This window comes from Rhinolophus hipposideros (assembly GCF_964194185.1).
Source record: "Rhinolophus hipposideros genome assembly, chromosome: 1".
Classification (NCBI taxonomy): Eukaryota; Metazoa; Chordata; class Mammalia; order Chiroptera; family Rhinolophidae; genus Rhinolophus; species Rhinolophus hipposideros.
In genome coordinates, this window is record NC_138047.1 from 22,263,413 (window position 1) to 22,277,745 (window position 14,333).

Below are 14,333 nucleotides of genomic sequence, written 5' to 3' on the forward strand. Positions count from 1 at the left end.
TCAAGTGGCCATGGTAAGAAAAGTAAAAAGACACAGATGAAATTAATGATGTATTTTAAATAACCCAACATATCCAAAATATTATATTTCAAGATGAATCAATAGAAAAATTATGGCGATGTTTTACTTTCTTTTCCTTTTTCCTTTTCTTCTTCGTCTTCGTCTTCATCTTCTTCGTCTTTTTTGTCTTCATCTTCAAAATCCAGTGCATTTTTTCTACTGAGAGCACATGTCCGTTCAGACCTTCTGGGCACTCGATAGCCACCCACGGGGAGTGGCTACCATACTTACTGGACAGCAGGGCTCTCGAAGCCACGTGCAACGTATAACACAGGATGAGCGTGAGGAGAAAGGCCAAGACAAACCTGGTGAACATCAGTGATGGGGTGTGTGAGCAAAGGATAGTGAGGGAGGACGCATCAAAAAAGATTAAGAAGTAGCCGAAGAGATTAGCAGGAGAACGAGGGAAGAGCTAACATCAAGCCCAAAGAATTTCAAAAAGAAGGACTACTTTCATGGCCTCATGTGCTGCAGGGAGGGCCGCTGGGGCAGGCAGTTGGGCTCCAGACTTAGCCCCACATTAGATCCTGGCTTGACTGCCTCCAGCTGGGCACTGGGGCAGAGGCTGTTGACGCCATGCAGGCCTGGCCCACCTCTGTGTCCACTTGAAGCTTCTGGGACAGTTTCTAGCCCACTGAGAGCATTCCACCTCAATCGCCAGCAAGCCCAGTCCTCGGGCCTGCTTCTGTGACCCGGAAATCTGAGTCTCCCTGGTCCAGTGAAAGGGACAGGGTGGGGCTCATCCCTTAGCCATTGAAGGATGAAAGTCAGTGGATAAACACCTTCGTGTCCCTGCCTGCCAGTGCTACTATTTTAAGGGGGTATATTCATTTTCTATTGCCGCTGTGACAAATTACCACAAACTGGTTTGAAACAACACACATTTACGATCTGATAGGTCTGTGATCAGCTAAGATCAAGGTAGCAGCAGAGTGCATTCTTTTCTGAAGGCTCTAGAGGAAAATCTGTTCTTTCCTTACTTTTTCCAGCTTCCAGAAAGCTCCTGGTCTCCTGGATTTGTGGCCCCTTTCTCCATCTTCATAGCCAACAAGGGCTGAACCTTTCTCATGCTGCCATCTCTCTGGTTCTGTTTGGATTCCATCTTCCACTATTGAGGACCTTTGTGATTCAATTGGGCCCATCCAGAGAATCCAGGACAAGCTCCTTAAATTAAATGATCAGGAAACGTAGTTCCATCTGCAACCTGAATTCCTCTTTACCTTGTAACATAACATGTTCACAGGTTCTAGGCACTGGGATACAGATGTCTTGAGGGGAGGTGGGGGGTCGTGGCATTGTTCTGCCTACAGAGTGGGTTCTGTACAGCATTTCAGAAAAGCACCAACTGGGGTGCATGCTGCTGCCCATGGTGGAAACCCACTCATTTACATTTTCTTTTTTTTTTTGGCTTTCCCTTCCCTGTGTCATTTTGCCCACTTCCTGACTTACGCTTCCTGAGACCACCTCACAAATAAACTCCTTTCCCCCAAATCCTCATCTCAAGATCTGCCCTGCAGGAACCCAAAGTAAGACAGTAACCCTGGGTAAGTTAGTCAATTGTTCGGACCCCTAGTTCCCTCCAGCATGAAAGGAAACATCCATAATCGTACGTGCCTACCTCCTGAGGCTGCTGGGAGACTTCTGAGATGATGTTCAGAAAACACTCTGTAAGGGGCGTTTGTAGTAAGTCCTCAAGAAGAGTTCGCTGTTGTGGGCGGGGTGGCAGCTGGAGCGCAGCACGGGCCAGCCTTGTCCTCTCTCTGTGACTCTGGACCTGACGGTCAGAGAGGGTGGGGTGGCACAGAGTGGGACAGCTGGAAGGTTTTCTCTGAGGGCACCCATTGTTTTCTTGAGGTATCTGCTACTGAGGTCAATAAAGTGTGGCTTAGACGCTGTAGAGAATAACAAACATTAGGAATACATATTTTAGGATTTTGGAGCTGCCAGAAAAGCCTAGTTGTAATCAAGGCCGGCGCGGGGAGGGGGGACAGAGAGAAGTCTACAGTTAGGACAAAGGAAGGCAGGGAAGATCTGGTGGATTATCTGACCCCACGGTTGTAGACACTGGCTCCAGGTGAATTGAGGTGTCTGTGGCTTAGTCTACAGCCTCTGCTCAGGAGAATTTGACTCAAGTGTTTCGGAGCTGCTGGCTCCAACCACGGGAGCTGGCTGAGCTGGTTTTGAGGTGGCTAGCCTCTTGCAGACTCAGCAGGGATCAGCCTCCTGCTCGGCCAGCCATTCCATTAGGGAGCGCCGCGGGGATCTGTCCAAGGTCTCACACTTTTTTCCCCCCCGGAACTTTCTCTCCTGGTTAATCTCACATCTTTCCGAGGCTTCAAACTCCATTTGCATGCTGATGGACCCACATTTGTATCTCAAAAACAGAGCCCACCCCCACCCCAAGAACCAAACCTGGTTTTACCAATTGCCTCCAGCCCAGCCTATCTGACAGGCACCTGAAATTTAACATTTCAAAAGCTGAACTCACCCCAAAACGTGTGACTTCCAATAGTTCCTATTTCAATTAGTAGCATCACTACCCACACAGTCCCCCAAAACTGTATATCTGGGGGTCATCTTAAGCTTCTTTCTCCAACCACACACTAAATCCTCTCCCTCGTCTGCATTTCTGCTGCTTCAGTTCAAAAATCCTCGACTCTATGCTTGACTAACACAATTATCTTCTCACTAGAAATGTGGCCCAGCCTTTTTACAAACTAAACTTGTAAAAAAAACCAAATCTGATTGACTCTGCTGACTGACGCAAAATACCCAAATCCTCAGCACGACACCCACGTCTTCACATAGGGCCCTACTCACCTCTCGTGTCACCTTCCCTAATTCCCAAACTTTTTCCTAGTCGTGACGTTTTTTGTGAAAATCCAAACAAAACCAAAACCCCACAAAACCAATATAAAAAGGGAGGGGGGCGAGGAGAAGAAAGGTATCTGTATCTTCCTGCCCTGATACGGGAGGTCGGAAACGTTGCCTGGGGATTGCGTGTACCTGTGCCTTCCCTGGTGATTTTGAGGCTAATCTAGGTTTGTCAACTACAGGGGTGTGCCATTCGTACAAATATCCATCACATCACATCAAAGAATTCAGGCTACTATGTTCATTTTTAACTTACTGTAGGGGTACAGAGAAAGGACACAAAAGAGAGGAGGAGCCTGCATCAGCCAGGTTTTCCAGGTTGCAACACTTCTGCATCTTCGCCTAGATGAAACCGCTGGGCGTTTCAAGCACAAATTTTAAGAATGAAAAGTGCATCTGCGTCGCCTGCAAACCTGACGCGCAACGTAAAGCACCTTACGGGTACCCCAAACACCCCTGCCCCAAAATGCATTCGGAGAGTGCTGAACCGCTCTATTAGTTTGGTCCTCCACACTCCTCGGTTTTAAGGGAGGGCCTAAGGGATGTGGTCTGAAACCACTATGCTTTTTTTTTTTTCTTCCTAAGCAATGCATTAGAAAGTTGAAAACCTGAAAAAAGTTCACTTCGCAAGCCGAAGCTCTGCTACCTCTTGCTAATTCACACACGGACAGTATGAGGCTGCCATGTTTACTTGGACGTGTGAAGAGCGAACAATGTAACCGAGGAACATTAAACCCTGACTTCCTACCAAGCGTATTATAAACGCTCGAGAAACTTTGCAGGATGCTTGCACGTTCACGAAGGCTCCTGTTAACTCCCGAGCCAGACTAAACAATAGAAGGGGAGAGGCGATGAAGTCATTCCTCATAAAACGCGCCGTTTGTCATTTTAAATCTTTCACGTTAGCTGTGGTTATCTTTTTCCCTGCTCCCACTTTTTCAAGTTGTCTCCACGGTCATTGTCTTCCAGCACGACACGCCGGGCGCGCGCGGGGAGCCGCTCCAGCGTCCCGCAAAGCGTGGCGCGGCTGAGCCCGGCCGGGTTTTGGAAAACATTCCGGGCCCTTCCAGCCGGTCGAGGCAAAGGAGGTGGCCCGGGCGCCAAAGGCTGCTGCCAATGCAGCTCGCAACTTTTGAAATCAATCCTTTTTGCATCATGCAACGGATGCCACCGCTCCACGGCTCTGCAACCCCCCACCCCTCCCCCGAGACCAATCATTGCCGCGCTCCGGCCTGCACGGCGCCCCCGCCCCCTTCCCGGGCCGCACGCAGCCACCGAGCCGCTCCGGCCGCGGCCCGCCGCCTCTTAAAGGGAGGTGGCCGGCCCTTAAAGGCCCCTCGCCGCGGCGCACGGCGGAGCGCGGCGGCCCGCTTCCCCGCAGGGGCCCGCCGAGCCGGGCCGAGTCCCCGCGGCGCCCAGCGCGGCCCGGGCCCTCCCGCCCTCCGCGCCGCCGCCGGGAGCGGCATTTTTATTCAGGTGACGCTTAAGGGAGCCCGGCGCGCCCGGTGCATTGTGGGAGCGGCGGCGGCCCGTTTTCGGGAGGAGGCGGAGGGCGCAAAGCGCACCGGTAAGCGCCCGGCTCGGGGAGGGGGGGCGCGACACCAGGCTTAAAGGGGAATATCGGTCCGCAGGCCCCGAGCGGCCGTGCAGATCCCCCTCCGGGCCGCCCGGGCCGCCGGGAGCTGTGCACGGCCGGCGCGCGCCGGCGCTGCCTGCAGAGGGGCCGAGCCAGGGCTTGGTGGGGCCGCTTTAAAAAAGAAGCACCGCCCGCGCCGCCGCCGCCGCCGCCGCGCGGGGCCGGGGAAGGAGGGAGGGAGCGAGGGCGGGGGAGGAGAGGAGGGGGAGGGCGGCGGCGGCGACGCAGGGGTTAATTTTTTCGCCCGCCGACATTTTTGCGCGGCTGCGGCCCGCGCGCGCGGCGGGACAACCCCGGCGGGTCCCCCGGGCGCGGCGCCGGCCGGCTCTCCCCGCCCCCCGCGCGCGCCCTCCGGCCCGCGGTCGCCGCCGGAACCCGGAGGCCCAGGCCCCGCCGGCCTGCGCGCCGGGCTCTCGTCGCGCTCGCGCTCGCCCCGCCGCGGCCGCTGGGCCGTGCGCGCCTGGCTCCCTCCCGCCGCGTGGGCCGCGCGCGGTTCCCGCCGTCGCCGCTGCGGGGAGGACCGGCCGGCCGGCGGGCATGGCCCGGCCAGCGGCGCCGCGCTGCCTCCCCCGGCCGCGGCCGGCCCGCCGCGCCGCACAAAGACCCCGGGCGCCACGGGCCCGTGAGGGCGGCCGCCTGAGACTTACGGAGTCCCCGAGCTGCGTGCCCCGCGCTCCGGCGGCCCCGACGTGCGCTTCCTGGCGGGCGCCCGGCCGCCGCCCCCGCGCGTGTGCCCCCGCTGTGGCCGTCCTGGGCTAGGGGCTGGGGGCAGGTAGGTACCGGCCGCGGCGCCCCCCCACGTACCGCGCGGCCCCGCCGTGCAGCCGCTGGGCCGTCTCGTCGGAAAGTTGAAACGTGGCGGAGAAGGACAGGGTTAACCGTTGTCTTTCAATATTCCGGTCATTGTTTTAAAGGTGTAAACAGGCGGCTTGGGGCTGGAGTTGACCGCCTTTTATTGTGCACAAGCACACGTGTACTTGCGCCCCCATTAATTGCTCGTTCCCTCCCCCCCCCTTCCTCATCTCCTCCGCAAAATGCAGGGATTTATTTCTTTAATGGTCGGATACGAGTGTGTGATGCGTGTCCCTCGTTCCATTTGGAATTTTGAAACTCCGGAGTGTTTTCTGAACTTGTGGTGTTTTACACTTTTTTCCCCTGAGAAATCCGGGAAGATATAAAGGATCTTTAAAAGGAAGTTGGTCCCCTATTCCAAATTCCTATCCCTGCCTTTTTCTTTTTTGGGATAGGGATTGGAGGTAGGGAAATACCTGGATACCTCCTGAGTTGGGTTTTTTTTTTTCCTGGTAGAAGTGAGGCGGTGTTAAATGTGAGGCGTTTTGAGAGGAAAGGACTGTTGTATTTTGTTTCAAACCCTTCCAAGTCAGCGCTGTGGGACTTTTCCTAACTCTAAAATGGCTTCAGAATTCCCATCTTGGTTACTTGCTTGCTTTGCTCTCCTGCCGCCCTCTCAGGACAGGTTGTTTTCTTGGAATGTTGGAAAGTTTACTCCTGCACATTTGTAGCTTTCAAACCAAAATCATTGCTCACCCCAAACATGTTTTTGTAAAGATGGTTTGGATTACCGCCCAAACTCCGGCTTTGTGGGATTTTTTTTTTTTTTATCAGTGATGTCCTTCCCAGGAGATTGAAGACTCTATAAATGGGAAGTACGTGCTTGATCATAAATTTTATAAGGGCAACCGACCCTAAAACTTGGGGTGTGTATAATTCAGTGCCAACCTGGATGTTTGTGAACCCTTGGAGCACATACTGATTTTTTGGTGAAGCCCCAAAGGTTTCAAATTCAGAAGTACTTGTTTCAGAAAGTTCCAGTGGTACCAAGTACCATAAATGCTAGTGATTTAGTACAGCTTAATTTATCATTTTAGTTCTGCAGTGAAATGGTAATGAGCAGTAGCATATTTTGTGAATGATGTGTGTGTACGAGTTTGTTGGGCGGGATGTTTGCTTTCTAGGAACTAGCACTGCATTAAAACATCGGAGAACTTTTCCATCACTCTCTTGAATAGAATGAACCTTGCTGTGTTACACAGCCATGCCAGTTTTCAAGTTCTTTTCTTTAGTAAGACTTCCTATTATGGGTCATGTTGTGTACTTCTGGCTCAGAGTAAAAACATGTTTTCCTAAAATTGAATTTAGCATCATGAAGAATTTCATCAAATGCATTTCCATCAACATCCTTTTCCCACAAAGTATCCAGCAGGCGTTTTATTTTTCTAAGTGAGAGCGCAAAAGATATCAGAAAAGTTTTCTAGAAAAGTCACTTGAGCCAGGACGTTTAATTTCTAAATCATAGCGCTTCTGAGTTGACAGATGAAATGACTGGCTCATCATGCTGCCCACTAGAATAACCTTTGGGACTTACTGTTCAAGATGACACTGTATCCACTGGCCCATAGTTCCTTCTTCAGAGGAGATCTTCCTTGCTGCCCCTCGGAGCCACAATTATAACACAGACATCAGATCTTCTGTAGAACATGTCTGTGATGGCATAGTCACTTTTTAAAAATAACTTACTCTGGTTTATGCATCACTGGCACGGACTCCTGTGGCCCCAAATCACTGTCTCCCAGTGGTCTCGTTGATTTCAGCCCTTTTCACATTTACTTTACATTTTCAGGTATTCATTTGATTCTTGGCAGGTACTGGTGAGAATTTGTCTAATGGTGTCTTTGTGTTTTGGTGATAACCCAGGTGAATCTGTAAAGAAACCAGCTGACTAAGAGAGGGAGGGGAGAAGCCCAGCTGTGAGGTGTGTGCGTCCCGAGAACCATGTCTACACGGGAGTCCTTTAACCCGGAAAGTTATGAATTGGACAAGAGCTTCCGGCTAACCAGATTCACTGAACTGAAGGGCACTGGCTGCAAAGTGCCCCAAGATGTCCTGCAGAAATTGCTGGAATCCTTACAAGAGAACCACTTCCAAGAAGATGAGCAATTTCTGGGAGCAGTTATGCCAAGGCTTGGTATGTGAACCGTTGTTTCTCTTACCTGAGTAAAAGCATCTTGTCTGCAGTGTAGTCAATGAGTCAAAAACCTGATTTCTCTCCTCCCTGTTGCCTTTAAAAAAAAAAAAAATTCTGTAATAAGGATTCAAAGAACAAAGCAATGGTAACTGTTACATTATTGTAACTTACTTGGAGGAAGTACTTGAGATCAAGAAGTGTGCTCACACTATTTTTGTACTATTAGGTACAGGATTCAGACAATTATAGTAAAAGCATTTTTTATTAAATTGTATTTTCTGGTTAGCTAAGGATTAAGAAGAAACTCCTTTATGCCTTTATCTTAAAATTTTCCTTAAAATGCTTGCATTCTCTTCATTGCCTTAGAAAAGGCGGTGCTTAAGCATCATTGTTCAGTGCATTGACAGCAGTGATTGGTTTGTGGCAGGGGTGATTTGGGGTCCCAAGGTCCTGTGGTGAGGAGGGAGAAGAAAACTGCTTCAGACAAAGAAGGGAAGAAGATGGAACTGAATCTGTACTTGACCCCAGGATGTCATCTGGAATTGAATTCCTGATGTCATTAGTAGTTTGCCTTTTCCCAAATATAGGATTTAGAAAGAAATTCTAAGCTATTGGGATATTGTGTGATTTCTTAAGTATGTGATGCAAGACTGTGATCACTTTGCTTTTTGCATGTTTGGCATGTGTTCTAGGAATCTGGATGTTTTATAGTCACAGTATGACGGGATCAGCTTTCTTATGTAAGGTTTTTATTTCATTTATTTTCACCTGTTATTTTCTTGTAAAGTTCTCTCTTACAACATTGGTTGTGAACCCAGGGTACTCCTTTCTTCACTTATATATAAAGCAGGTAAAAGCTGAGTTGCTTTGTTTGGGCAAGAGGAAAGTTTGTCATCAGGATTCTAAGTGCAAACGTGTTCAAAGTGAGGAGAGGGGCTGCATCAGCTATAACTCTTAGCAGTGGCAAAAAGGGACAGATGTCGACAGCAAGAGTAGAGGCAGGAAAAAGCGGATGTAAGAACTCAAAGGAAAATAAATCTGGTCACAAATGGCTTTTGAGAAGTAAATGAAATTTGTTGTGCTTTCCCAGAAAAATCCACAAAATTTTGCATTCATGGCATTCTCTGGGGGTAGCGATGGACCCCAGGTTACAAGCAAAAGGATGCTGGAGGAAACATAGAATTAAAGCCATGTAGAGAAGTGGTATACACACTAATGTCACTCTGTGCATCTTCTTAACCCTCCTGAGCCTGTTTCCTGATCTGTACAATGGGACAATAATACTTTGTAAATTGCTGTACCAGAAATTATTTAAGGATGTATATGCACCATGTGTATATGTACCCACATACATATACAAATGTGTATAGACACATTTATACAGGTATACACACAAATGTACTTATGTGCTTTTAAATTTTTTTCTAACAGTGTCACATTTCCTGGATTCTAAGATGGTATTAATTGAAGAATGAATCATACGGTTGTTAATATACACATGCTTATTAAGTGTATTCTAACTAAAGGAATGTTAACACCTGAAACTGAAAAAAAAAAAAAGGAATGTTAAAATAAGTGTGTCTTAGAACCTGGTGTGCCTATGGCCTGCTACTTCAGGGGTATCAAGTACTGGTCGTTGCTGGCAGTGGTGGTGGTATGAACATTCGGGTTTTCTGGGTAGATGGTTTCAGTGTTTCTGGAAACCTAGAATTCCCCATCACCCACTGGTAATTGAACATGCAGTGCTCAGACTGGTACTCGAAGCTTCCTCCACGCTGGCGTTTCCCTTTTTCCCCACTTGTCCTGTACCTGGACTATCCTTCTTTCAACTTGACACTCAACTTTTTTCAGGCCCATGGCCCATTTCAGACTCACCCACTTTCTCTTCCTCCTTTGAAATTTAGAAGTGATTCGTAAACCAATCACTATACACCAGCGCTGTCCAAAACAAATATGTAAGCCACATGTGTAATTTGAAATTTTCTAGTAGTCATATTTTTAAAAAATAGAATCAGGTAAAATTAATTGTGATATGTTTCATTTAACCATGTATAAAAATATTATTTCAACACATTATTAACATAAAATATCACTAATGAGATTTGGGTTTTGGATACTAAGTGTGTAAAACCTGGTATTTTACACTTCCAGTGTAAATCTGTATTTGGAATAGACACATTTCACATGCTCCATAACCACGTGTAGCTAATGGCTTATGAAAGGAAATGTGGATGATGGGAGCTTCTTTTCAGCTCAAGAGTCATCAATTAAGATGCTCTGATGCTGGGTATAAATAGAAATTAAATGCTTTACATATTAAATGTACGTGATTCAGATTTAAGATTACCCAAATTAGAAACATCTAAAGCTAAAATTTAGCAGCTATTTTTAGTGTCTCTTTCAGTAGTCCTGTAGTTGACACGAAAACCTGAAAGAACTACATTTCACTACTTTCCAAAGTGAATGGTCATATACTTGGATAACCAGTTAGAATGATCAATTTAGGGAGAATCAATATGAGTTAAATGTGACTCTTGCCCTATTTCTACTTACTAAAGTAAGGGCTAATGAGCAATTGTTAGGTGAAATTCCTGAGAGGCTGCACATATACACGTTTAGATGAAACCTCATACACATTCTCGTCTCATACATGTGAAAACCGATCAGTGGTAAACATGTCACAGATTTGTGAGACTTGCCATTCTGAAACTAAACTCTCCATTTCCTAACCGGGTCTTCCACGAAGAGCTTGCCATCTGGTATGGTGAAAAGAAACCAGCCTGTCTTCACAGAGTCTGGGACTTTGTATTCCATTTGATTTGATTTTTGCATGAATAATAATGGACCAAGACCTGGGGAAATAAGGTTCCCCTGTGCCCAGGCTCTGTCGGGTATGTTGCTATCGTGGTCCTGATAGTTGTGCCACAGCAGTCATGCAAGATATAGAGATGCACGTCCTCCTTTCATGGGATTCAAGGTGATTGATGCTTGTTTCCTTTGGAATTCTGGGTAGCACCCCCTTCTTTTTGTACTCCATGCTGACTTTCTCTCTGCCTTTGGCCGATGGGCTGCACGGTTGAAATACTTCGTCAGAGTGCAAGAAGCACCCTTTTGAGAGAGGTGCAGGAAAGCATTGTTCAGCCTACCTGGTGGGAATGCCAATGTGAATCTGCAAAATATCTGCCTGATAGGTGATTTTTAAAGAATTGTAGCGTAGAAGAGCGAGTCTTGACTGTTTCTAAACTGATTTCAGGGAAATACAATTACTTCTAATTAGCCAATCAGTTATCTGTATTTTCCTATTGTTTAGCAACAATTTTAATACATTAAATTTAATACATTAAAATATTTCCAATAGACTTGTTTAAAATAGACTTGTTTAGCACATTTTCCCCCCATTCATATTATAGGTTAGTAAACATGACATAAGTTTTTACAAGGGGAATAACATGCAATTTTAAGGCTTCCTCTTAAAAAATGCTTGTGGGGAACCTATACAAAAGACAAGTCACGTAGGTGCCATCGTGTTTAAGTACATGTTTGGTTGGAAACGATGAATCCCTGTTATGGCTTTGTCTTCCTTTTTCTTTTGTTTTTTTTTTAAACTGTCATTTTCATTTTTGATTAAAATGTGGAGGTCTAATAATAGCATTTTATGAGTGTAAAACATTTTACAAATTTTCTGTTGGGAAAACATAATAATAAACTCAAATGAACTATAGAAAAAACAATCCAAGTTCTATGTATGCAATTCTCATCTTTAAAGAAATTCTCTGTGGTGCTAGTCACGTGATATAGTAATACAAAGGAAAGTTTCTATTCAAGGCATTGGTAAGGGCTGAAAATTATACCATGAACTTGAGTCTTCATGACAAACAAATTTTACTCCTATTTTCTATTGTAAGCTAGTTATGTTTCACATTTATTTCAGTGATGCTTCTTGATAGGAAACACATTGCTGTAGTGGCAGCATGTAGTGTTCCATAAGCGTCTCATACAAAAGTCTTCCTCTTCAGAACACTGGTGGCATCAGATGAAATGGCATTTCCTGTTGCTGTGTGGATGATGCTGACTTCCCTCTTTGCAGGCATTGGGATGGATACTTGTGTCATTCCTTTGAGGCATGGCGGTCTTTCCTTGGTTCAAACCACCGATTACATTTATCCTATTGTCGATGACCCCTACATGATGGTAAGTTTGAACCATGTGATTTAACATCTGGAACTGCTGTTTGTTTGGTTTTGGTTTGTGGCTGTGTGTGTGTGTGTGTGTGTGTGTGTGTGTTTTCTTGTTTTTATACCCAAATTGTTCTCATCCCCCCCCCCCGCTGCCCTGACTCCCATAGTTGCACCCCATTGGGTCTATTTCCTGCTCACACTTGGTACTGCTCATGAGCAGTTAGCCGCAGTCGCCATGCTGCTTGTACCTGAGTGTGTGTCTGTGCAAGAATACTTGCTGTCTCCCAACAGTGTCTCCTGACTGGTGTGTGCGTAGTTCTTTCTTTGACATTTGTAAACTCCTCACTCCGTGTTTCAGGCCAGAGATGTTACCATACCCTATAATAGGTCTGATCCTAGATGTTTCCTTCCAGAAATAGAGAGCTGAGCATCTCATCACCATGAAACTTTTTGGCCATTCTGATTGTGGCCCCTCCCCTCACTCCCAGCTATGTTTTATACTCACTAATGTAGAAAAATGTATCTCAATTGCTGGATTGAAGTTCCTAGCTACGGGTCATGCTCGGCTTACATGTATTTCCTAACTGTTCATCGCATGGTGCGGCCACAACCCTTTGATTTCGCCAGCTTTAACCTTCCATCCTACCAACCAAGAGGAGCTGACAAAGAGATTGGGAACATTCTGTTATTAGAAAATACTAGCGCTTCTTCCTGTGTGCCAAGGGCACTGAGATCAAGCCACACACATAGGCACTTGGGCCATGAGGCAGCTGAATTGGGGTCGGTGTGGGTTGTTTGCCTCTCAGGTGCTGGTGACAAGCACACAGGTGACTAGAAACCTGTTTTCCCTCTGCACATCCATCTGTTCTCCCTAGAGCAGTGCTCTGTAGTGACTGAGGTATGTCCCACCTGACCAGGTGGCAAAGGGCTAAAACAGGAAGTCCTTCTGTTTCCAGCATCTCTTAAAAGCATCTGAGATGCTTTACTGCCCCAGAACAAGGGGCAGCCCTAACCAATCAGTGCTGCAGCCCTCACCAGTGATTGGCACCTCTGAGTTGCAAACCACCTATTGCCTCATTACTGTTGAAAATGAGACACAGAAGACTACTGAGCTCACTGCCAGTCTGCCAGGAAGTCATAAAAAAAACCTAAACAAGCAAAAAACAACCACTGAAAATGATAATACTTGGGAGTGTGATTACCCTGTGTCAGAAGGAAAATTTGTCATATTCTCCTTTACTGTCCAGATAATGGTAACTTATATTAAAAAGACCTCCAATGGCGATAAGAAAAATCTGTATTACCACATTTCTGTTGAATATTCTTTTAAAGTTCTTTGATAGAATCAGGTAGTTTACTGGGAAATACTTCTGTTTTTCTTAGAAATCAATCTGACTTCTGGCCTAGATGTGTTTTATTTCTTCTATTATTTTCTTTTTTATTCAAGATGATTTTTCTGTTTATCTTCTATAGCCTTGAAAAGAAGCTACAAAAATTTCTTCAAGTGTATAAAAACTATCTTCCTTATAACCAATAAGTCCACATTTTGTTAGAGTCTGTTTAGGATAAGTGGCTGTTTCCAAGTTTGCTTTAGGACAGTTGCTTCAGGTGTCTTCACTCTGTAGCTCTTCCTTCCAGACGACCAGCTCCAACCTTGCTCTCCCTGACAAACCCCCCACCTCTCCACCCCCACTCCCCGTTCCCCATCTAAATAAACTTCAGACTTCTCCCAATATTTAGAATGTGAAAAAACAAGGAAATTGTTTGATCTGTGTGAGAAAGAATAGGTGGTGGTAACAGGAATATCTGAGAGAGAATGGCCTAGTGGTTCTGCGATTAAGGAAAGGTAACTAGTCTGCAAATCACAGAAACTGAGGACCCCATTCCAGCAGCTGCCATTCCTGGAAAGTCCCTAAGTTATGGGAGGAGTTGTATGGGCTCGCTCTTTGTTTCTACACATGGAAAGTCCCCCTGTTCTTTCTCACGTCTCCCCTTTCTTCCAGGGTAGGATAGCCTGTGCCAATGTCCTCAGTGACCTCTATGCCATGGGGGTCACAGAATGTGACAATATGCTGATGCTCCTTGGAATCAGTAATAAAATGACCGACAGGGTAAGTAGGAGATGGGCCAGCTGCTTGTCTGTTGTCTTGGTCACGTCACTTGACTTGTCAACCCTTCTTTTCCCAACTGTAAAGTGAGGAGCCCAGGCTGCATGGCTTCCATATTTTGTCTGGCTCTCCACTTTTTGGCAGTTGTCAGTGAATTAAAATTTTCATTTCCACCGCCTGCTTCCCTTTCTCTCTTCTGTATAGACTGAAGCCAAGACATTTATGTTTGTTTTAGTAAAGTGTAGGCCACAGTAATAGCACCTCCATGCCAGCCCTGTGGCCTGGGCTAGCCTACAGACCCAGGGCACATGGGCGCCAGGGGCCTGGCACCCTTCCCCTTGGGTGCTGGTTGGGTGACTAAGGTGTCACGTGTGTTCCCATGCTTACCTGGCAGTGTCTGTGGCCTTGCTACTGGCGCCTCATGTAGATTATTTTTGAAAATTTTTTGTTTTTGTCCCCCCACAAGAAGCTTGCCCTGTGTCACAGAAAGG

At 46.6% G+C, this 14,333-nt stretch overlaps 1 protein-coding gene across 3 annotated transcripts in view; it reads left to right on the forward strand.

Moving 5' to 3' along the window:
* The first annotated feature begins 1,931 nt into the window (after positions 1 to 1,931).
* The window catches only part of SEPHS1 (selenophosphate synthetase 1), a 28,082-nt gene continuing 15,680 nt past the window's right edge, over positions 1,932 to 14,333 (forward strand). The window contains exons 1-4 of one of the 3 annotated variants that reach the window (XM_081059320.1): positions 1,932 to 4,501; positions 7,286 to 7,556; positions 11,644 to 11,747; positions 13,738 to 13,845. In XM_081059320.1, the coding sequence (XP_080915446.1) occupies positions 7,364 to 7,556; positions 11,644 to 11,747; positions 13,738 to 13,845 (405 nt within the window). In that variant the 5' untranslated portion in view covers positions 1,932 to 4,501; positions 7,286 to 7,363. Of the gene's footprint in view, positions 4,502 to 5,057; positions 5,343 to 7,285; positions 7,557 to 11,643; positions 11,748 to 13,737; positions 13,846 to 14,333 lie in introns of those variants that run through there. The other 2 variants (XM_081059321.1, XM_081059322.1) reach the window with 2 other exon arrangements.